The 25305-nt window shown below is 46.1% G+C and overlaps 1 protein-coding gene across 1 annotated transcript in view; it reads left to right on the forward strand.

Annotated features, from left to right (window-relative positions):
- Window positions 1-25305, forward strand: part of Ephb1 (EPH receptor B1) — a 504317-nt gene that overhangs the window by 472591 nt on the left and 6421 nt on the right. The window contains exons 13-14 of the mRNA XM_004664344.2: window positions 13463-13612; window positions 23805-23998. Of these exons, the coding sequence (XP_004664401.2) occupies window positions 13463-13612; window positions 23805-23998 (344 nt within the window). The remainder of the gene's footprint in view (window positions 1-13462; window positions 13613-23804; window positions 23999-25305) is intronic.

The following is a 25305-nucleotide window of genomic DNA, read 5'->3' on the forward strand; positions in this document are numbered from 1 at the left end:
TCATATAGATATTTCAGTGATATAGATGTCAAGTATAAACAAATTTGCTGGTTTGGGCTGGAGAGATTGCTTAGTGGTTAAGGTGCTTGCCCAGTACCCATGTAAGCCAGATGCACAAGATGGCACTTGTGTCTGGAGTTCATTTGCAGTGGCTAGTGGCCCTGATGTGCCCATTCTCTTTATTTGCCTCTTTCTTTCTCTATCTCACTCAAGTAAATAAATATTTTTTTTTAAAAAAGTTACTAGGTCAAACAATTTTTGTGTATTTAAGTTTAAAAAAAATTTCAGGGCTGGAGAGATGGCTTAGCAGTTAAGCGCTTGCCTGTGAAGCCTAAGGACCCCGGTTCGAGGCTCGGTTCCCCAGGTCCCACGTTAGCCAGATGCACAAGGGGGCGCACACGTCTGGAGTTCGTTTGCAGAGGCTGGAAGCCCTGGCACGCCCATTCTCTCTCTCCCTCTATCTGTCTTTCTCTCTGTATCTGCCGCTCTCAAATAAATAAATAAATAAATAATTTAAAAAAAAATTTCAAAATTAAAGAAAATTTCTGCGAATAATACAATCCCAGAACACCTATATAACTTTTCTAAAATGTATTTTATTTATTTGAGACAGAAAGAGGCAGATAGAGAGAGAACGGGCATACCAAGGTCTCGAGCGACTACAAACAAACTCCATATGCATGCATCACTTTGTACAACTGGTTCTATGCAGGTACTGGAGAACCAATCCTGGGTCCTTAGGCTTTGCAGGCAAGTGCCTTAACCACTGAGCAATCTTTCTAGCCCACCTATGTAACTTTTACTCAATGCTTCATCAATTATCACTAAGCCCTTCTACTCTCTTGTTTCTGTTTCTTTCCTTTCAATTTTTTGTGGGATCCTGGTCTCATGTATGCTAGCCAATTGTTCTACCACAAAGCTATATATGTCCAGACCTTTTCTTCAGGTCTTATGGTTTTTGTTTTTGTTTTTGTTTTTGTTTTTTGGTATAGGGTCTCATTGTGTTGCTCAGGCTGGCCTCAAACTCACTCTGTAGCATGGGTACATCTTGAATTTGGAATTCTTTGGTTTCAGCCTTCCATTGAGCTAAGGATTATGAGCCTGTGCCCCAAGGCCTGACCCATGGCCCTTGTCTCTATTATTTATCTTTTTCTTCCACTTTTGTAAATATTTTTTTTTTTTGCAGTATTAGGAATTAAACTCAGGCCCAATTAAACTTATGCATGCTGGTCAAGCTCTCTGCCACTAAGCAATATCCCCAGATCTTTTCTGAATTTTTGATAGCTATATCATATACATCATCACTTTTTAGTCTTAGATAGCTCTGTCTGAGTTTCCACACTTCCTAAGGATAAGATATTCTCTTCCATAACTGTAGTATACTTCTCAACTTTAGTAATTTAGCATGGATAAAATAATTTTTATCTACTCTGTTATTTGTATTCTAACTCACTGACCTCCAAACTGTCTTTCTAAAGACTTTTTTTCCACTCTTATTGGGGTCACATGTTACACTTAGCACATGTCGATTCAGCCTTCTTTAATCAGTAGCATTTTCTCTATCTTTCTTAATGACATTAACATTGTTAAAGAACACCGCTCATATATTTTTAATGGAACCTCCTTCCTCTCAAGTTTGCTATCTCCTCATGATCAGACACATGTTACACATTATGTAATACATAAGTGATACCCTTTTCAGCTGTCATATTTTGTGGCTCATGACATCCATCTGTACCTCCAGGTAATGTTAAGACTTTGCTGGTTTTAAAAATTTTGTAGAAGTTTACTTACCAAATACTTTTGCCAACTTAAACTCTTGCCACAGTTGGTGAGATTTGCCCATTTCCACCTTCTCTTCCTCACACAGGATACCATCCACCCTCTTCTCTGATTTCCACTGTGCACACTGTGCTTGTTAATGCTTTCGTTAAAAAACAAAGAGGAAAGTAGTATATATTTTTAGAGACAGTCAGAGCGCTGTGGTTTGAGAAAGTAACACAGGAGAGGTGCTGCCTGCCCTCCATGTCTACTTCTCTTCCTGTTTCTTTCCCGTTATCTAGTGGGAAGAAAAGGCAGCTCAGTATTTGAGGTGAGAGGACGTCATTTCAGTCCTCTGTCACTTGTTATCAGGGGTGGACTCTTAGGGCCCCATTCCCAGAATCTGTAAGACAAGATACAGAATACCTATTGCCATCACTGGTGTGGAAGATGCCCAGGAAGTACCTGGTCTCCCTAGTGGCCTTTGGACATGGCTCTGACCACCTTCAAACCCCACTGCTTATACCACCTGAGCAAGATAGGAGGCCCAGGGAAGGAAGATCTTGCTGGGAGGCAGGTGGAGGAGGCTGGCTGGCATAGTTATACCGCCAGCATTAGCTAACAGCTCCTCATACACCCTTCTGAGATAATTAGGCATTATTATCCCCATTGGCAGGTGGAGACAGTAAGACAGAGTGGTTAAGTGGCTTGGTTATAACTGCTGGGTTTGTTTGAGGGAGAAGTGGTGCCAAGAAGGTTCAGGAGACCAGAAGACTTTTAGCTGTGTAATGTGAATGATTGTCAAAAAACAAAGCAAACAAAACAAATAGAGGGTGGGGGCTAAAGGGGCCTAAAAACTGCTAGCAGACATTAGTAAGGCTTCAAAAAATTATACTGTCAATAAAGAATAGACTCGTGAGGCTAGAGAGATGGCTTAGCAGTTAAGGCTCTTGCCTGCATAGCCTAAGGGCCCATGTTTGATGCGCCAGATCCCACATAAGCCAGAGGCACAAGGTGAGGCATATGCAAGGTTGCACATGTGCACAAGGTGGTGTACGCGTCTGGAGTTTGATTACGGTGACGAGAGACCCTGGCACACCAGTTTCCCTCCCTACCTCTCTCTCACTCTCACTTGCTGTCATAATAAAAGCTGTCTGTTAGGCTTGCCTCAAAAAAATAAATTAGAAGTAGTTGCCTGCTAAAATAAGTCACTATAGATGTCCATCAGATGTTCATATTGCATGAATAGATGGGAAATATTGATGGGTGGAGCAGTGGAACTGACTCCATAGTTTGGCATGAGGCTGAGCAGTGTGCTCTAAGATAGCTGAACATGAGACAAGCCTCCCCTGAGATCCCCTACCTTCTCCAAAAACAGAAGCTACAAGTTCTGCAGGCTTCCCCCCCACCCCTCTTCCACTCACTGTCAGGATTCCCTGCCAACTTCAAGGCCACAGGAGAGGCATCCTTGTCCCAGGAAACAGGAAGGCCCAGTACCCTCCACGCACAGCGATAGAAGGGAAATGGAATGGGAGAACAGCAATGGTATGTCACCAGGGAGGCACAGGAAGATAGAAGCAGAGGGGTCACCAGGGCCTCTGGTCAGAGGCAGGAGCCACCGAGATGGTAGACAAGCTCAGATTCCACTGGCACAACAGATAGACTCTCTGAAGAGGGAGGGAGAAGAAACTACTTTGATTCCTTCAGGTGGACCTGGGACTTGGAGGTTGACTGGCTCTAGGAGGAAACCCAACTCTGGCTGTGTTCATAGAAGTGATGGATGGACGACGCACTGAGCTCGGCTCTGCAAAGGAAGTTAGGGTGAACTTGAATTGCTCCTGCTCCCTCCCTGCTCCTCTGTGTCAACCTGTAATCTGAAGGGCTTTGTGGCTTAAGGTTTTAGTTCCACAACAGGACAGCCCGCCTCACTAGATCCCAAATGGGTGGCCAGATTCCTCCCTATGTTATCAGCAAGCAATCCACCCGTGAAGGCTTTGCACAGGAATCTCGAACCCATTGGGCCAGTCGATCCCACTGCTGTCTGCAGGGGTGGGTCTTCAGGCGCACTGACGGCAAGCAGGGCCCTCCTGGCTTTGGGGTCATACGCAGGCGAGAACCTCCTGCACTATTACTGGGCCCTTTGCACTCCTGGCTTCCCTGGACAGCGTCTCCCTCCTCAGTGCAGAAGCCATGTTGTCTCCTTCCCCTCTGCCGGCCCTGGCTCTCAGAAGGTTACCACCTGCCTACTTGTCAAATGCATGAAGGCAGCTAGAAAATTATTGAGCCCTCATTTTGGCTCCGTTCATTCTTTTTAATTGTAAGCTTAAGAAGTGCTGTAAGATGGGAGAAAAAAAAAATAACGATGCCTACATCCCGGCAGCAGGGGCTGTTTTGGGGTGTGGGTAGTAAAAGACAGCTGTTTCCCCTGTTGGTAGAGTACAGAAAAACGATGTCTGTTTGGTTTCAGAATAGGGATTTTTTTTTTTCCCAGTCAGAAACGTCACCAAGTGGCCTTTCTGTTCTTCACACATGAAATACACACTATCATCCGCATATTTTTAGTTAATTTATGTCCAAATAGTCCTGTTTCGAGCTGCTGGGAAATGATGTTTGGGTTGCAATTACCTTTCGCAGGCTTCTCGCAGAAGGGTTTCAGCACGCACAAAGCTCAGGGGAGAAGCAGCCAGGAGTCCACACCGACTGTAAATCTTTCCATTTGTAGTTATTCAAATCACATATTTTATTACTAGTACGAAATACATTGTGTCATTCATTTTGCAGGAGCAGCTAATGCTTCAAGAATAGCTTTGAAAAACATTCTGTTTAGAAACAATTTTGTCTGCAGTCACTGATGCTGGGTGTCTTTTTTTTCACCTGCTCCCCCCTTTTTGGGGGGCCCTGTGTGTCATTTGCATGAAAACGAGACCACCCTTCCCAGAAGCTCACCTGTCTCCCACAGCTGGCCTGCCTCTCCTGGAAGTCCTTCTGGGCACGCCGAGTCATAATTCTTAGCACGGTGATGAATTAGAGCGTCACCGTCAAGATTGTGGCTTCTGGAAAGAAGTGAGCGCCAGGGCCAGAGGAACTCTTTCCCCATGATGGGGAGACTGCTTCCATGCAAATTCCTGGCATCCTGGGCTACGTTGAAGCTAGCTTCTGTGTTATTTAGGCCCAGGTGCAATTTAACAGCCAGAAATGATCTCCACTGGCTAGTCGGAGCTGCTCAGTCTCAGAGATAGCTAACCTTTTAAACAGAGACTTCCCTTTCCTTCTTGGCAGATATGGGTTTTATCTGTGTGTGTGGAGAGGGGTGGGGGAGTGGGAATCACACTACTGATTAAGTTAAGGAAAATAGGTTAGTGTATTTTCAGAGTGCTTTTAAGGCCAGACATTCACTGTGACATACAGTTCACATTTAGCACATAAGGCTCATTTCAGACTTCTTGGTCCAGAGCAGTGGACAGTGACAGGAACAGGAGGGGACCAGGCCACATGGATGGACCCTGAGGACAAGGCCATCTGTATTCCAACTGGCCCACAGAGGACTACACAGAACTGCTCTCATGGGTGGATGCCTCATCCAGGCTGGTCAACTCCAGTTAGGATGGTCACTGCCCTAAGGGGAATGTCCAATCTGCCCAGTCCAAAGTGACTCTTGACATGCAATGAGACTTCACCTCAGTTCTCCCAGTGTTTGGTTTTCAACATTTTAAGATCTTTTGATGTCAAGGGCCGTGTTGCTTACCATGCATACTGTGTGCTCACCCCTGTCGTCCCCTGCCACTCACAGCAGGCATTGCTCACCAGGACAAATGCTCTTCTAAAGACGCAGAAGGCCTAGTCTGCAGTTCCTTTAGCTTTACCCCGTCACACTCACCTGGAGGAACATTTGTAATTCCGTGAGTATTTTCACTTATTTAGATGCTCTAATAGTTATAGTAATCTAAGAATAAGGTAGATTTTTTTTAAATCTTTTTAAAAATATTTTATTTATTTATAAGAGAGAAATGGGCACATCAGGGTCTCTAGCAACTGCAAATGAACGCCAGATGCATGCATCACCTTGTACGTCTGGCTTTACGTGGCTACTAAGACTCCAACCCTGGTCCTTAGGCTCTGCAGGCAAGTGCCTTAACCACTGAGCCATCTCTCCAGCCTGGTTGTTTTGTTTCTGAGATGGCCTCATGCAGCTCATGCTGATCTCAGGGTCACTACGTAGTCAAGAATGACCGTGAGCTTCTGACCCTCCTTCCTCTACCTCTCCCGTGCTATCTTACAGGCATGTTCCACCGTGCTGTGTCTGTGTGGTGCAGTGGGTCCAGCCCAGGGCCTCACAGGTGCTCGGTAAGCACGCTATCCACTGAGCTGCACCCGCAGTCATAGGAAGGCCTTAGCATGCTTCAGTTCCTTCTCACGTATCATCAGTCACACTCCCTGGCTGTGGTGGTGTGATTCAGGTGTCCCCCATAAACTTAGGTGCTCTGAATGCTAGGTTCCCAGCTGATGGGGATTCAGGAATTGATGCCTCTTAGAGGCAGTGCATTGTTGGTGGCGGTCTTATGAGTATTATAGCCAGTTTTCCCCATGCCCATGAACGGCACACTCTTGCCTACCTGATGTTGGCCGGGGGTGATGTCCACCCTCTGCTCATGCCATCATTTTCCCCTGTCATCACGGAGCTTCCCCTTGAGTTTGTAAGTCAAAACACCCCCCCCCACCACCACCACCACCACCACACACACACAAGCTGCTCTTGGTCGGGTGTTTTCTGCCAGCAATGTGAACCTGACCGCAACAGTAGCTAAGCCCAGGCAAAGTCACAGAATTCTTCTCAACCCAGCCACGGTTTCAGGATTAAAACTAATACAGCCTATGACTTATCCCAGGTTGATCAATGCCAGTTTGGTTCTCAACATTTAACAACCACACAGGGAATTTGTTAGAAATGTAAATTATCAGGCCCTGCCTGTCTCCTAACTGGCAACTTGAAAGGCTGCATAAGGGCGAATTTTACAGGTCCTGTGGAAGATCCCGGTGCGCACTCAAGTCTGAGAGCCAGTGGTCTGGCTGGTGGTTGTAAGTAGTGGTTGTGTGTTAGAATCACCAACCAGAGTCTAGTAAAATTCAGACAATTCATGCTAAACCTACCAATGCTTGGGCACCCCTCCCAGAAGTTCTATACAAGTTTGACTACTATGACACTTGAGAAAATGAACATTTCCCCTTTGTGGTTCCAGTGGGTAGACAAGCTTGAGGACGCTGGGCTAGGCTTTCTAGGTAGGCAGAGGCAGAGTACTGACCTAGCTTGCACTGCCGCGCATTTCTCTCACTGCCGCCCAGGCCGGAGTTGCCCCTGTGGTCTGGGAATATGACTGATAGAGAGTGGAAGGAATTCTCCCCCAGTCAGTCTTCCAGGGTCTGAACTATAATAGAGGGGTCTGGTCGCTGGTTAATTAAAAGGCTTTGATTTGATTAAGTGATTTATCCCTCACTTCCAGCTCTCCCCTACCCTCTAATAAGTAGCCTTTGATAGTTCTGTCATATAAGAACTAAATACCAGTATTTTTAAACTAGTTCTTCATATAATCGTGTACACACACCCCATGTACTGGTTTCCTATCACTTCTTTAATAAACTATGGTAACCTGGGTGGCTTTAATATCAGACTTTTACATGTCATTTGTCACAGCTCGGGGGGCTGGAAGTCTGAGGTGACAGTGTTGTCAGGCCCACATTCCCCTGAAATCTCTGGAGGATCTGTTCTGAGTCTCCTTCCAAGATGCCACGTATCCTTGCGGTACCTTTGTAGATACAGAGCTCCAGCCTCTGCCTCCATCTTCACATGGTGTTCCCCACTTTGTGCCTCTGTATCTATACCTGCATGTGTTATGAGGAAGCCAGTATGGAACCCCATATGACTTCACCTGAATTTGATCACATCTTCAAATATCCTATTGCCAAATATTGTCACATTAACATGTTCAAACTTCAGCATATCATGTTTTGTGGGTGACATTGCCCAGTGCAAAACACTTGATAAGTCCTTGTTTAAAGACAATAATTATGCTCCATGGATTACATAGCTACCCTGTTGCATTTTCGCAATCTCAGTATAGTTTATGTATTAGACCATTTGTAATATTGAGCACATGAAGTTTAGAGCCATTGCGTGATGACCTTAGTTTGAAACCTACCACTTTGAAGCTTAAAGAGATACGTGCACAAGTCCGTGGTCCCATCATCAGTGTTCCTTAGTTCCCAGACTGCTGCCGCGATCCCAGCACGATGTAGTCGCACACAGTTATAGAGACAGGTAGGACAGCGATGCCAGTGACAAAAGAGTACTGCATCATGGGGATCTGGGACGGTGGCTGAGAGGCAGAATGCTTGCCGTGCAAACATGGGGACCTGAGTTCAGACCCCCCCCCCAGCACCCATGTACAAGCCAGGAATGGCAGCACACACCTGTACACGCAGTGCTGGGTGACAAAAACAGAAGGATCCTTGGGGACAAGCTGGCTAGCTTTTCTAGCCAAATTGATGAGCTCCTTGTCCTGTGGGGGTCCCTGTCTCAAAAGGTAAGGTGGAGAGCAACTGCAAAAGGCACCCAATATCAAACTCTGGCCTCCACATACACATGCACACACACATACACATTCAAATATGCTTATACTGTGTGTGTGTGTGTGTGTGTGTGTGTGTGTGTGTGTGTGTGTGTGTGTAAAGCAATGCTACCCTGTGAGCTTCTTGAGCATGAGAAATTAACATGGAGGAATGAGGCCTATGCCAAGACCTTGACCTGGGAAACTTAACAGTGGAATGGTATATCGAGCCAAATCTAAGGGTTGTATCTGTCTAACCTTACTGTGGCTGTCTGGGTAGCATCAGGGGTGTTTATCACTCCTTGGGGTAGAGCTGAGCCTCATCAGTGCCATGTCTTCAGGATAGGTCTGGGCAGAGTTTACACTACATAGATACATATTCCATGCTGGCTGCGGTTGAGTGAATTAAAATGTCCTTCTATTGACACCTTTTGCCGATTGTCACCACAACTTCGACTGTCATAGTGCTTCTTGTTATTATCAGGTGTGGATGTGGCTTAGCAAGTGACCCTAGGATGGCTGAGATAGCAATTGATCCAATGTCAGACATCTTCTCTTAGTTCATCAAACTCTACACATACATGCAAAGTTTGTCTTAAATCTGAGTTTAGATATGATCATTATTAAGCAGAGGTTTTCAAATAGTAGGAGTTTCCTGACGGCACAGCCATTCCATGCACAAGAAGGTCAGTGTGTGTGAAATCATTTGGAGAACTCAGAGTCCTGCTACTGCCATGGAACCTGCCCCCCCCCCTTGTTCTTCTTCCCTACATCCCAATAGTGGCCCCTGTGGCGGCTCTGGGGTAACTTATTGTACTTGTTAATTGAGATTGTTAGCTTGATTGGATTGTGAGACCTGTTATAGATTAGTAAAGTACACCTATGGGTGTTTCTCCTAGCCCATTTCTGGAAATGATGAAGTTGGAAAGACTCGGAACTAATTAATGGCTTGATTCATCCTTTGCTAGAGTCGTGATATGATGGCGTTGTTATAAGTGGTGAACGATAAGAAGCAGATCCTAGTTAGAGAAAGTAAGTCACTGGGAACTATATCTTGACCTGTTCCCTGCTTGTATACCCCCTTTCCTCTGCTTCCTTTCCACCTGATATGAACTGTTCGGCTCTGATTCCTGGCCACAGTGCCCTCTCCACCATCATAGGGTGACACTTATGAAACTGGGAGCCAATATAATTGTCCCCTTACATTATTTCTGTTAGGTATTTGATCACAGTGAAGACAAAAGTCTCTAATATATCACTCCCTGATGGAAGCAGACTTGTACACTCAGCATCCCTGGAGAAATGAGTCCTTACGTGTTTCACAAAACCCATTGCAGGGATGGTCGTCTATCCAGCCTCTCTCTGTGCCCATGGATTAGGGTTCCATCCCAGTAAGCTCTATCCTTTCTCCATTGCATAGACTTCTTCCCTCACATTTCCTACCACCAAACACAGCAAGCTACTCCCCTTCTGCCCCTTTTTGGTGCATTGGAGAGGGAAGGACATTTAGAGCACTTTGCAGACACTTGCGTGCACTGACCTTGACTTCTAGTCCAAATGTCATCTTTGGGCAACAAGTCCTTCCTGCTTAGCAGTCACCTGCCTCCTTCACTTCAGTCCTCTCACTGAGTGGTCAACATCGACTGCCTATCACATCATTGAAGACAAGTTGTAGCAGCTGCCTTCTCATTGCTGGGACAAAACCCCCAAACAGAAGCAGCTTGTGGAAGTAAATGGGTTTCTTTCCAACTTACAGTTTTGAAGGGAAGTTCCATCCCATGAAGCAGAGCCGGTGACCCTTAGCATCGCATCTTGCCACAGCAGGAGAGGAAGGAAGTAGTCAAAGTGAGCTAGCTCTGAACATCACGTGGGTGGGACTGACAAACCTCGAACTTCACCCTGAGTGACACACCTCCTCCAGGAAGGCTTCACCTCCTTCCCAAAGGCTCCACCAGCAGGGGATTGAGTAGGAGGCTTAATCACGAACCCATGAGGCTCTGGGAGGGGGCATTTCATATTCAAACCAGTACACAAGTTCACTCATCATAATCATCACTGTGATTTCCTCAGCATTAGAAGGTCTGTATGATGCTTGAAGAGAAAGAAGGAAAATTTCCAATTCCCAGGCAGGAACACACCCATTCCCATGCTCGTCTGACTTTGTGATTCTTTTTGTTCTGCCTCAGAGGTCAGTGTCCTCTTGCTCTTCATCTGAGTAAGAGAGCCAGCCAGCCATGACAAGCTGTCACCTGCCTGTCCAGGGTAGCTCTTCTGGAAGGCTCGGCCACCTGCTGAGATGGAGGGAATGGTGGTGACAGGGCAAGCTCCATGTTCAGTGAGGCCCAACAGCGCCAGGTGTCAGGGGGGCTTGAGGCTCCTCGCCAGTGGGGCTGGCACTGCCGCTTTACATGCAGGAAGGAGAGGCTCAACAGCTGTCACTGACAGCCCCTGGGGTCTGCTCCAGACTTGGCAGAGGAGGACACTTCCAGACTCCCAAATCACCTCTTTGAAATTCGGAACTACACTTTCATCTTGCGCCTCTACCCCCCAACAAACACACACAAAAGATAAGCAAGCCCCAAGCCTCTTTTACGCACAGATCCCCACCACCAATTTTTCTGTCTCTCAGTCTTGCACACACATATTGGTAAATTCTCACTTGCAAGGAATCTCATTCTTTCTCTCTCTCCCTCTCCTCATTTTCTGTCCTCTCTCTTTTGTCTCTCTCTTTCTCTCTCTCTCTCCCTCCCCTCATACACACATATACAAACTCCTGTTCTTTCCTACCTTACTTAATCCAAGTATTATGAAAAAAAAAAAACATCCTTTTTCTCTGGGAGAACCCAGATCATCGCAGGGCGTGGCAACAATCCCTTCCCTCAAGGGGACATACAGTAAGAATCCCTGCAGTGATATTAGCTGGCTTCTAGGTGCTAGTCCACTCCTGGTTTACCGGATGAATTTCCCACCTTCTTCACTAAAACCAATAAATGTATTCATGTTCTGGGGCCAGTGGGAACCCCACATTCTACTGCAGGCAACCCAAGCCTGCCCTCCAGGCATTTGTCATGTGGCTGGCATGCGAGCTGAGGGCATCTCCCACCACAAAAGCTTGCCAGCATCCTCAGGGGAACTCAGGGCTGTCTTTTTTGTAGAAAGCTGGATGTATGCCTGGGAAGGTCCAGCCTTGGTGGCCTTTATTTTCCTTAGCTCCGGACGGGAAACCAGATAAAAATGCACTTTTCTGTTTGCGTCCTCCTCCCCACCCCCAACCGGGTTAGCCATTTTCACATTGTAAGGCTTTTTTTTTTTTTTTTTAATTTTCTAAAGTCCGCCATATATTTTTGGTGATTTGAACAGATCTTTAGTGTGGTCAGTATATAAATAGCTTCCCATAGCCAAGGCATGAGGCCAAGGAAGAAAGACAGGAAGAAGCTTCAGTCTGTCCTTATGCAGACTCTGTCGCCCAGGAGCCCTGGGATTAAATTATCATGAAGTGATAGGGAGTTCAAGCATGGAGCCAGTGCTGTGGGTAAGATCCTGGCATTTCTGCATGAAAAATAGAAGAAGAAGATCACACTGGTAATAGAGAGGAGCAGCCTGGGTATATTATTATCACACTGATACCTAAGGGCAGTATCAGAGCTGGACACATCTCCTGTGCCCTGCATTTTTGGTCACCCTCACCTCCATCTACTTCCCCCCTCAGCAATCACACAGCTTCAGTCATCCTGGATTGCCTGTATAATTCCCTTCCTTTCTGGCTATGGCACATGCTGTGCTCCACTCAGACTTCCCTTCCACGACCAATCCACCTGCCAGCTTCTGCTTGTTGTCTGGAGCTGAGCATGGAGGAAGTCAGAGTCAGCATGCGCATAGCACTTGCTGTCTCTATCAAGCTAGTGCGCATCTTGGCTGTGACCCTCACGATAACCTGGCTATGCAGGCATTAGCGATCTAGTGAACAGGGGAGGGGTGCTTATCCTGATCGCCTAGGTAGGAGGGGCCAGTACTGGTTTCCAAACTCAGCTAAGGAGTCTGGAAGCTCTTAACCATCCCAGAGAACTCCCCTTTGGCTGTTCCTAGCTACCTTTACTGACCCTCACTGATAACTGGCACCCCTCCCCCCAGTTCGTAGGATCCCCATGGCTCACCCTCCTCACTTTTAAATAGTATCAGCTACATTTTAAGTTTCTTGTTTATGGTCTGCCTCAACATCATCCCACATAGCTTGATGGCAGGGATTCTGGTGGCTCTTTCCTAGGATGCTAGATCCTCCTCAAACAGTGCCTGCCTATGTGTTAATGAGATGATGGATGAATGGGTGGATGGATTCAGCTCTTAGGTAAAGAGCACTGGCTAAGTTATCGTAGCCAAGTTAGGGGCTAAGCAGATAGTCAAGTTAGAAGCATCCAGTGTGGTGTTCATGGGTAAGGAGAAAAAACACCTGAGGATGGCCCTTTAGCAACCGGCAATGTCATCTCCTAGGGCAGGCACGGTGACCTCAATATGGACAGAGCAGGGAGCGTCCCACACTAGTACAGCCCAAGACCATCTGCAGCTGCGGAGCTAGGAACCCTTCTCCTCAGAGATGGAGCACAGCAGGAATGGAGCATAGGAGCAGCTGGTGCCATCTAGCAGTGGGTGGGTCTTCAGGAGGTATACCCCATCACTCCTCTTCCTTTGGTTTCCTTGTGTTTCCCCCTGAGCCAACTACTATGGACTTTTTTTCCCTTGGCATGGTACAAAGGCAACCACAGCTCGCATCCTGGGTAGCCAATCTCACGTGGTTCTAGTACAGTCAGCATAATTATGCTCTCTCCCCCCCCCCCCCATCCACCTCTATCCATCTATCTTGTCAGAATCAGTGTGTAGAAAATCGAGAAGGATTGTGACCATGTATAGTGTGAGACCAGCGTGGGTCACCGTGATCTATTAGGTGTCCTCTATGTAAACCCAGAAATATTATCTGTCCATAGGGTAAGGTGATCCTGGCTGGCCGAATTCACAAGCTGAGGGAATGAGCTTCGAAGAGTACATGTGCCTTGTTTCTCTTCACTTGCTTGAACTGACCTTCATCAGGGTTTTCTTTCTTCCAGGGAGGGAAGATCCCCGTGAGATGGACAGCTCCAGAGGCCATTGCCTACCGCAAGTTCACTTCAGCCAGTGATGTCTGGAGCTATGGGATTGTCATGTGGGAAGTCATGTCATTTGGAGAGAGACCCTACTGGGATATGTCCAACCAAGATGTAAGTATCAGCATCTTGTCCACAAGCACTCATCCAGGTATCTCTCATGCAGTGAGTACCCATCCTACCTGATTTCAGATAAATGTGTCATAAACCAGAACTTGAGTGTTAAGGGCAGAGAAGCAGGCTTACCTTTGGCATGGAAGTTTGTAATAATTGAAGAACTCTGCATGGAGAGTAATAATGACAATGACTATAAAGTCTATAAGGATGCTGGACTGTTTCTGAGTAGCCATGGACCATAAATTGATGAGACTAAACTAAGACCCAATGCCATGGGTCCCAGCCCATACTCCATGTTTCCCTTCCACCCGAGTCCTGCGCTATCTGTGACAGCTTTCTGCACTCAGCTAGATGTAGCTTTTCTTTAGACTTGTATCTTCCTACTTAAAGAGAGGAATTCTAATGAACCCTTCTTCCCTGGGAAGTCTTCTGTGAGCCCATGTTAACATCAACCAGCAAAAGGGGGCAGGGAGAGGGCTGAGAAAGCTTCCTAAAACTTGCTGGCTTCAGGCAGACCACAGGAGCATTATTCGGACTGTCCTCCAGGGACAAGAGTGAGAGTGGAACAGAAAGAGTCATCAGAAATACTGTAAGTAGAGGCATTTGGGGAATGTTCCAGATGGGAAATGTAGTCCACTGTTTGTAAGGGTGGGGAAGCTTTAGGATAATTTGATAAGGTTACAACCAAAAGTCCCTTTTGGATTTCAAGCTAGACTATTCCCCTAAACCATTCTTCTCTGTTTTGACAACATAGTGAGTGGATTAAGGTTTGTAAATCCCATGTACCTGTGTCTTCTGCTTGCTTTTTCCACTACTGGGGATGGTCTTGTCTTTCTCAGCTTACAGAGTGGCAGTCACAGGGTTGTTCCCAGTTAGATCTGCTTCCTGCAGGTCCAACAGTCACAGTGTAAATACCTCTATGCAGTGGCTTATCCACCCCCAGCCAGCCTCTGTCCATCCAGAGATTTACAGCCATGCATTTGCCCAGAAGACTGAGAAAGGTGATGGTTTCCCAATAAGACTGTGGGGTGGAGAGCTGGGGTGCTGTGGGACAGTTCTCTGTACTGGTGTGTACAGAAGACTCCAGCCCCGAGCAGGTGTAATGACTGCATCTTTAACCAGGTCCAACCATGGGTGGCGTCTAGGTCCTCTATTATCTGTGATTATCCACGCCTCGACTCTGCTCCTATAGCGTGTCCAATCAGTAAGTGGAAGAGCTGACAGCAACCAGGCTCTTTTATGAAATCGACCGCTCACAGGTTCCATCCATACTGTTAGGCACACAAAGCCAACCCATCTCATCCCGCCCAGAGACCTTAATCGGATTAAGAACAATTCAGCACACATAGCATAGATTACAAAACTGACAGACAAGATTTGACATATAAGATATTCTCAGCCAATGCATTGCATTCATCTATGCTGGAAACAAACAGAATTTCTGAAATTAGATTTCCAGAATCGCCGAATCATTCATTCAATACAGTCAATGCATGCTAATGGTGACCAAGCATCGTACTGGTTGCATCTATTCTTGAGGGTTTCACAGTCCAGTGGCATATACAGAGGGCTTCGAGAACATTCTGTGAGGAAGAAGAAAGCTTCCTGGTATTTAACATTTAATCTGGGACACAGAGGGAATAAGAACATCTGCAAGATTACAGCTTTTTCTCGTCATATTATATATATATATATTTTTCCAAAACAAAGCCCCTAAGCATTGTCCCAAGTGCAGTGCTGCTCTTGATGGGAGGCAGGAGGTGACGTCATGCCCATTCAGAAAGCCCCTGAGACCTGGTCTGGGCGAGAGTCAGGAGGGGCTTCCGGCTGCTGGGCTGCAGTCTCACTCTTCAGAAAGCACTGAGGTGGTGGCGGCAAAGGATTTCACAGATGACAATCGAAAGGCTTTAAGGAAGAGAATTGCAGAGGCAAGTCGGAGTGCTGGTAATTGGGCTTCCGGAGCCCAGGAAGGTCTTTTGAACATGTACAGAGAGTTTGTCAGCCAGAGAGAGCAACTTGGAAGTTCTGCTGCTTGGATCTGATTGACAGAGATAATGAGAGTGGCAGTGTCTGCGGAGAGGAGCTGCGGCTTCATTGAAACATCAGAGCTCAACTTAACCCGCTCTGCCCTGGTGCCTCCGCTGCTCCGCGCTCCTCCACTTCACTCCCTCCAGAGTAAGGTCGGCTACGCACCGCCTGCCACCGGCTCCCTAATGAGAACGACACGTTCCGGAGCAGCCAAGGACCTTTCCGAGAATGCTGGGTGGGGAGGCGGGGAGAAGGGCTCTGCTCACTTCCCAGATGCTCTGGTCACTTCGTCCAGTCCCTGAAGCACTTGGCGTACAACTCCTGCCCACCCCGTCCCTGCCATCGCTCTGGGCGCAGCTAGACAAAAGCAGTCCCTCTGCCGCCTTGCCGTCTCCACCATTTTAGTCATGGCTCAGGATGTTCACTTTCACTGGACTTCTGGGCTAGCCAGAGAATTTCTGCAGCGCAGGCAGCATACTACGCCTTCACTCTTCCTTCCTAGTGAAATGCCATTTGATCATACTCTAATCTCCTCTCCTGTCGACATCCATGTGCCTCGTGCTGCTATGCGTGAGCGGGCCTAGATTGCCTCCCCCCAAGTTATCACCCCTCCTAGGCAGGACACTCTGTGCCCCGACATTAGGCTACTTTTTCCCATATGATTTAAATATGGACCCCTGGCATTTCCCTATATTCCCCACCCTGTTCTCCACATCCACTAGTGAGGCACGTGTGACAGAATGATCGCAACGTCCCATTACTGGTCCAAGATTATTTTTGACATAATGATACTGCTGACTATAAGTGATATCTATTGAGAAAATCTAGAAGAAAAAAAAAAGATTCTTAAAAAGTGAGTAAGCATATCCAAAGTCAAATTGCCTCAATCAAACCTCAGGTCAAGGGGCTGGAGAGACGGCTGAGCTGCCGAAATCATTTGCTTACAAAGCCTGACAGCCTGAGTCCGCTCCCGGTACCTACATAAAAGCCAGAAGATCAAAGTTTCACGTGCGTCTGGAGTTTCTTTGCAGTAGCAGGAGGCCCTGGTGTACCCATTCTCTCTCTCTCGCTCTCTAAATAAATAAATATTTTAAGATGAAGATGCATAGGTAAGTGTTGCCCTACATGTATCAATGAAGCAGGTTTTTTTTTTTTTTTTTTTTTTTCCTTTGAGGTAACTCATTGTGTTAGTCAGCTTTTCATTACTGTGATGAAATACCAGGGAGAAATAACTTTAAAGGAGAAAAGGCTTATTTGGCCCAAGATTCTAGAGGTTAGAATGTTTGGCTGGCTTCATTTAGGACTTTTGTAAGACAGAGCATCATGACATATGGCAACAGAAGCTATTCGCCTCATGGTGGCCAGGAAGTGGAAAGAGGGAGAAAAGGAGCTAGAGTCCTAATGGCTTCTTCAAGGGCATGCTCCCTGGGACACTTCTACCATCTAGCCCCTACCTCCCAAAGGTTGTGTGACCTCCCAATAGGCTAGTGACCAAGCCTTGAGCACGTGGCCTATGGGGACATTTCAGATCCAAACCATGACAAAGATGTTATGGTTTGAATGTGGAACGTCCCCCTTGGGTTCATGGGCTTGGTCCCCTGCTGGTGGTGCTGTTTGTTTTGGAGGTTGTGAAACCTTTAAGAGCTGAGACTTAGCTAGAGGAAGTACATTCCTGGAAGGAAAACATTTTTTTTCCTACCATATCCCCCACTTCTGACTCAAGCCATTTCACAAGCCCCTGCCACCGCAGACCTGACCCTCTGCTACACCTGTCCGGGCCACGAGGGACTCTATCCCTCTGAACCTTGAGCCAAAATCAGTCCTCCCTGTTTTAAGTTGCTCCCGTCAGGTATCTGCTCCTCACAATGAGGAGAGCAATGCAGAAGGTAAAGACTACTTTATATGCCAGAAGTGTCTGTGCTTCCAGAGTATCAGCTTGAGTAATAGCAATGAAATTATCTAGACAAAATAGCTAATAGAAGGAAATTCTGCTTTGTCAACATGAGCTCGTGAGAGCTTTCTCATTGCTATCCTTTGCAATAATAGGTGAAAAGTAAAATATGGCCTCATGATGTCTCACAATGTACTAGGTGATTTCAAACACTACCTTCCCGGACCTCCAAAATGACCAGTAATGGCTCCCCATTTTCAGAGAAGTTGTCCAGTACAGAAGAGGGACAGTAATCACACCTTCCCATGATGAGGATTCTTTCTGCTATATGCTGTACACTGCGTGGTACTCAACATGGGTCATCCACTGTGTCATCAGATCTCTGTGTGTGTGTGTACCTATATATGTTCATGTGTGTGTGTGTGCACACACATGCATGTGGAAGCCAGAGGTGGACACCAGGTGTCTTCCTCAGTCTCCAGCTCATTCTCTGGGACAGGGTCTATTACTGAACATGGGGCTCACGGATTTGTCTAGACTAAGTAAGGTACAGGGACCCTCCTGTTTCTGCCTCCCTAGCACTGGGATTATCAGTGCGCACCATGGCGCCTGGGTTTCACACGGGTGCTGGGGATACAAACTCGGGTCCTCATGCTTATATGGCAAGCACTTTACCAACCAAGCCATCTCTCCAGTTCCTCATCTTGCCTGTTAAAAATTATTTTAATATTTTAATTTGCATACAGAGCTTTAGGCATCATCCATTCTGGAATTTTCAAATGCATTTTGTTTTAGATGCTACCCCTCTCCCTAGTTCCCCCTTCTCCCACAGTAACCTCCTGCTTCTGTTTATGTATGTCCGCCCCCTCACTTCTCCCAAATCTGTATGTCTGCTCTTGATTACCATTCTAACTTTACAGGCTTTACACACACGCACACGTTATAAGCCAGGATCCTCCTATCAGAGAGAACACGAGGTTTTGTTCTTTCTGAGTTTGGGTCTTCTAATCCGTTTTAAAGTACACCTGTGGGGGCCAAAGAGATGACTGAGCAGTTAAGGTGCTTGCCTGCAAAGCCAAAGGACCCAGATTCAATTCCCCAGTAAGCAGGTAAAGCTAGATGTACAGGGTGGAGTTCGTTTGCAGTGGCTAGAGGCCTTGCAATGCCCATTCTCTCTCCTGTCTCTCTGTGCTTGAAAATATTTTTAAAAATACACCTGGGACATTTCAGGAAGTCACATGACTGTCCCAAGGTTCCACAGCTGGTAAGAAATGAAGGCCTGCCCCACCAATCCCCGCGTTAGCATCCTCACCACCACAGACACGTGGGTCGGTGTGTGCTCCTGGCTGACCGGCCTGGAGAATAAGAGCTAGAGACATTTTGATATCCTTTTCAAAAGAAAGCAAGCACACCAAACAAACAGAGCAAACGCTAAAACAAACGCTAGGATAGGTTTCAGCAAAATCCCACAAGGTGGCATGCAGAGGATACAGAACAAGGGGAAGAGGGTTCGGTGTCTTCAGCGTAGCCCTCATAGCCAGAGGACTGGGCACAGACCCGGGTCCTCATCCTTCTGATGCCCTGCGGTAGTGGTGCATCCCAGCGCCTTGCTCCTGCAGAAGAGCTCGACTCGCTGTGGCCTCTCTCTAAGGCAGGCAGGCAGGCAGGCTGCCTTGTTGGTGGGGGAAATTGGTGCTGTTCGGTCAGCAGTTTAGGGGAGTTCTAGCAGAGCCAGGTGTCTAGGCACCAGACTTTGAGTTCCCTTATGCCCACGAGAAATGGAATCTGGACACCAGCCATTCCCGGGCCTCACCTAGCTTGCCCTCGCAACAGTCTGAGAGAGACAGTTCCTGGGAACACTGAGTGATTGTGGAGACTGGGCTCCTGAATCTGGCTGCCTAGGATCTGGAAAGGGGCATAGGTCAATGAACCAGGTCGACACGAACCATGCCCAGATGCCAGCGCTCCTGCATTACATCATTCGTGAAGACAGGCACACAGCTCCGGCTCACTGCCGTGGGGATCTAGGCTGAGATTACAAGGCCAGCCCCCGAGTACCCTAAGGAAAAGTACCTTTTGAGTTATTCGAAACTTAAAATCACATGCCTCTCTTCTTTATCTCCAACCTCATTATTGGCTTTGTGCCTTTGGGCAAATCTGCTTGTACTTCACTGGGGGGAGTGGGGGGGGGGACGACAGGTGGGTGGATAGGGAGAAGGTCAAAATGCTCTCCAAAGAAGATAGGGAATTTTTAAAAAAATATTTATTTATTTATTTGTCCAAGAAAGGGGAAGAGAAAAAGAAAGAGTGGGCACGCAAGAGCCTCCAGCCACTGCAAACAAACTCGAGACGTGTGCGCCCCCTTGTGCATCTGGCTAACGTGGGTCCTGGGGAATCGAACCTGGGTCCTTTGGCTTTGCAGGCAAACGCCTTAACCGCTAAGCCATCCCTCCAGCCCAGAAGGGAATTTGATTGACAACAGTTTGAAAGTGTTAAAAAAAAAATCTATCAATGAAACACCTTGTTCAAAAGTGAATGTTCTGTTCTGGGGAATGGGCAGATGGCTCAGTGGGTAAAGGGCCTGCCACACAAGCATGAGGACCCGGGTTCAGATCCCCTGCGCCTGTGTAATAGCAGGTCTTGGTGGCACAAGCATCTAATCCCAGCACTGGGCAGGTAGAGGCCGGAGGCTCCCTAGGGTTTGTGGGTAAATGAGGTGGAGAGCCACTGAAGGAGATACCCAGTGTCGACCTCTGGCTTGCACACACATACGCACACATGCACACACACATCATGCACACACATGTGTCCATACGCACATGAAAACACATACACACACATCGAACATGTACACGTGGATGTTTCCACTTGCTGGTGTCTGTATATATATAGTGATAATACTGATATGGTTTTTATTCTTTTTTTTTTTTTAGCACATTGAATGGAAAAAAAATAATACATCTTGATTTTTCTGTAATAACTTCAGGTCTTATTATCTTGTGCTTCATCTCATGCCTTATGTTCTGTGCATAGAAATTATAAAAATATTAACTGATTGAGAATACTCACTTTCTGAACAATTTACAAGGTAAAAAGGCAAAGAATAAACAGCTAAAATTAATTTGATTTTCTTAAAGCGGAGGTAAAAACATCGGGAAATTACTGAACTCCAAATTATTTCCTTTGTTGTTAAAGGCACTTTAACTGTTTATCTTAATATAAAATCAATGCGTGATCATTATAGAAAATAAAAAATACAAATATGTGAAAAGAAAAACATAAAGAATGTTCATGTTCTCCCTGCCCAGAGGCAGCCACCATTAACTCCACAGTATATAGTCTTCCAAGGTCTTTGCTAAGTGTGTGTATAATTGTTGGGTTTTGCTTTGTTTTGATATTTTTTCATAAAAGCAAGAATAGGCCATATGTGTAGTTGTACAGCTTTCTTTCCTGCCTAACATTATAATGTGAGCTTATTTGCATTTCAATGGATACATAACTTTAAAGGCTGGGTTAGATTACAGGGTTTCAATTTTATTGTGAGTATAATATAATAAATTCATATGTTTAGCACTTGGGTCATTTATGATTATTATTGTTTTCTAATACACAAAGCACAGAGTAGGCATAATTGACATAAATGAATTGAGAATTAGGAAGGACGATGTGAAAAACACAAAAATCTGAAATGAAGTGCTGAATGATCCCCAAAATTTTAAAAATGTATTCCCCGGAGTTTGATAAAGTCACCAAAACCCGATTGGAATATTCATTTTAAGGGAGCAACCTTTCATTGCATGACCCACAATTTCCATGGGTTTGACCTGTATCCCCAAGAAGGAGGGCCTCTTCAGAAGAGGGACAGAGGTGAGGGAAACGATGGTACCAACATGCGGCCATTGTCATTGTACTGGACCAGCTTTTTTAATCCTGTTGATCTTCAGTCCCATGCATGGTCCTGCGTCAGGAGGGCCAAGGCATATGTAGTGGCCCTTGCATGGGACAGGGGAGGTGCTGGATCAGCATTTTTTTCCTCTCCCATCTGAGAGAATGAGGGCACCTGAGGCGTTAGGATAAGTTTTTGTTTTGTTTTCAGGACAAACAATCAGTTCACTAAGTGTCCTATGAAACCTACTTTCATTGCTCACCTACCACCTGCTTCCAGGAAGGCAAAATTGAACCCTATGTCTTCGTTTTGTTATTTTTGTTTTGTTGTATGGTTTGGAAAAAGTATCTTCTTATGTCTTACCCAAGCCTACTTGGAATTCATAACCCTCCTCCATCATCCCCCCAAGCACTGGGATAGACATATACCACCATGCCTGGCTCCTGTGTCTTCTTTTTTTAAAAAAAAAAAATATTTGTATTTATAGGCCTGGAGAGATGGCATAGCAGTTAAGGCACCTGTCTGCAAAGCCTAAAGACCCATGTTGTACTCTCCAGATCCCATGTTAGCCAGTCACACAGAGGTGAGGCAAGCACAAGGTTGCACATGCCCACTAGGTGGTGCAAGCACCTGGAGTTTGATTTCAGTGGCTGATGCCCTGTCATGCCAATTTTCTCTCTCTCTAAAAAAGTTTATATTTATTTATTTGAGAGAGAGAGTGAGTTTGGGCATGAAAGGGACTCCTGCCACTGCAAAGAAACTACAGAAACATATGCTGTGTGTATCTGGCTTTATGTGCGTACTGGGGAATCAAACCCAGGCCATTAGGCTTTGCAAGAAAGTGCTTTTAACCTCTGAGCCATCTCTCCATTCCTCCTATGTCTTTTATTTTAGCATTAAAAAATTTATTTATTTATTTATTTATTTATTTATTTATTTATTTAAGAGAGAAAAAGAGGTTGAGAGAGTGAGAGAGAGAATGGGCATGCCAGGGCCTCCAGCCACTGCAAACAGACTCCAGATGCATGTGCTTCCTTGTGCATCTGGCTATGCAGGTCCTGGGGAATCTAACCTGGGTTCTTTGATTTTGTAGGTAAACACCTTAGCTGCTACATTTTCTCCAGCCCTCCTATGTCTTCTTAAAGAGAGGGGACACCAAGCATTTCATCTACTTTAAAAAATATATATATATGCCCATGTGTGTATATATACATGTGTGTTACATACATGTGGAACCAAAGACAAATTTGGATGCTGATCCTCCAACGTCATCTATAAATATTTTTATTTTTATTTACTTTTTATTTTTCTTTTATTATTTGAGAGAGTAACAGAGAAAGAAAGGGCACTCTAGGGCCTCCAGCCACTGCAAATGAACTCCAGATGCATGTGCCCCCTTGTGCATCTGGATACATGGGTCCTGGGGAATTGAACCTGGGTCCTTTGGCTTTGTAGGCAAGCATTTTAACCACTAAGCCATTTCTCCAGCCCCTTTATTTTATTTTTAACCTATTTATTTGCATGTGTGTGTATGGGCACAACAAGGTCTCTTGCCACTACAAATGAATACCTGCCCAACTACATGGGTGACTGGGGAATTGAAATCAGGCTGACAGGCTTTGCAAGCAAGTGCCTTTAACCACTGAGGCACATCCCTAGCCCCTATTTATTTATTTTTAAAGATTCATTTACTTATTAGAGACAGAAAGAGGGAGAGAGAGAGAGAGAGAGGGAGAATGGGCATGCCAGGGCCTATAGCCTCTGTAAACAAGCTCCAGATGCATGTGCCACCATGTGCATCTGGCTTACGTGGGACCTGGAGAATAGAACCTGGGTCCTTAGGGTTCGTAGGCATGTACCTTAACCTCTAAACCACCTCTCCAGCTCATCATCTATACTTTTTGAGATAGAGTCCCTCGGTGGCATGGAACTCTCCAGTTAGTCTAGGCTGCCTGACCAGCAAGGCTTGAGGATCTGCCTGTGTCTGCTTCCCCACTGATGGGATTATAAGCACTCACTATTGCTCCTGACCTTGCTGCATAGGTTCTCGCTGGAATACAGGTCCTCGTGCTTGTATAGCAAGCCTTTCCAACTGAGTTATCATCCTAGTTTCTACTCATTCATAAACAAGCATTTACAGAGATTCAAAATGTTCCTGATCCTGCGCCAGGCTGTGAGAACTCAAAGGGACAATGAGATGTGGACCCCATAGACCAGAAGGGGAAACCAAGATCACAGAAGATGTATTATGATGAGAGATATGCGGTAATAGAAGAGGGAACCTGAGCCATCCTAGTCAGAGGGGAACAACATCAGGGCAGATTTGCGAATGACTGGTGGGTGGCTCAACTCCACTCATACTTGTCCCTTGTGCGCCGCTTCAGGTCATCAATGCCATTGAGCAAGACTATCGGCTGCCGCCTCCCATGGACTGCCCAGCTGCTCTGCACCAGCTCATGCTGGACTGTTGGCAGAAGGACAGGAACAGCCGGCCCCGTTTTGCAGAGATTGTCAACACCCTGGACAAGATGATCCGGAACCCGGCAAGTCTCAAGACTGTGGCAACCATCACCGCTGTGTGAGTCTATTGAAACATGGTGACTCCTAGACATGGGTGGTTTCTATGGCCAAAGGCCCAAGGCCTCTTATTCTATTGAGAACAAGGTCAGAGTAATACAGCTTATACATTAATGAAAAAAACAATTCTAGGTTCTTCCCTTCTTTTTCTCCTCCATCACTCTAGACTCCCCACCTCCGCTGTGCACTATAGGTGGTAATGGGGATGTGCCTCTACCCAGTTGCTTATAGTATACGTAACACAGGGCTCTGTATGGGTTAAACTGTGTCTGGTCTCATTTGTATGCTGCTCCATATCTGGCAATCTTGTTTCCAGAAGGCAGCTTTCTTTTTAAAAAATATTTTACAGCCGGGCATGGTGGCGCATACCTTTAATGCCAGCACTTGGGAGGCAGAGGTAGGAGGATCGCCATGAGTTCGAGGCCACCCTGAGACACCATAGTGAATTCCAGGTCAGCCTGGGCTGGAGTGAGACCCTACCTCGAAAAACCAAAAAAATAATATATATATATATATATGTGTATGTATTTATGTGAGGGCTGGAGAAATGGCTTAGTGATTAAGTGCTTGCCTGTGAAGCCTAAGGACCCCGGTTCAAGGCTCAATTTCCCAGGACCCACGTTAGTCAGATGCACAAGGAGGAACATACGTCTGGAGTTTGTTTGGAGTGGCTGGAAGCCCTGGCGTGCCCATTCTCTCTCTCTCTCTCTCTCTCTCTCTCTCTCTCTCTCTCTCTCTCTCTCTTTCTCTGTCACTCTAAAATAAATAAATAAAAATATTTTATTTATTTGGAAGAGAGAGAGACAGACGGGGGGGGGGGGTCTTTAGCCACTGCAAACCAACCGGGGAATTGAACCTGGGTCCTTTGGTTTTACTAGCAAGTGCCTTAACTACAAGTCGTCTCTCCAGCCCAAAAGGCAGCCTTCTGTTAACAACACTAGCCCTGCAGGCAAGTGTAGCTGTAGTGACTGTAGACTTGCAACTCTGGCTGCCATTGTGGCAGGTTAAGGCCCCCTACCACTGTGGGGCAAAGACATACAAAGCAAATGGATTTTCTGAGAATGGATGCACAGAGTATCTTTGTCTGCTGTGTATTGCTTAGATATATCTGCATTACTTATTAATTTCTCTCTTCCACCAAAATTTATTAGGAGTATGCAGAGTCATTGTACCCAAGTGCTGGTAGCATACAATGACTGAGACATGGCCCCTGCCGTGCCTCATGGAGGTTACAAATCATTTAGGAGCATCAAACTTTAGTCAAATGATCACATTAGCAACATATGACCACAATAGCGGCTGTGGAAG

This window comes from Jaculus jaculus, chromosome 17 (genome assembly GCF_020740685.1).
Source record: "Jaculus jaculus isolate mJacJac1 chromosome 17, mJacJac1.mat.Y.cur, whole genome shotgun sequence".
Lineage (NCBI taxonomy): Eukaryota > Metazoa > Chordata > Mammalia > Rodentia > Dipodidae > Jaculus > Jaculus jaculus.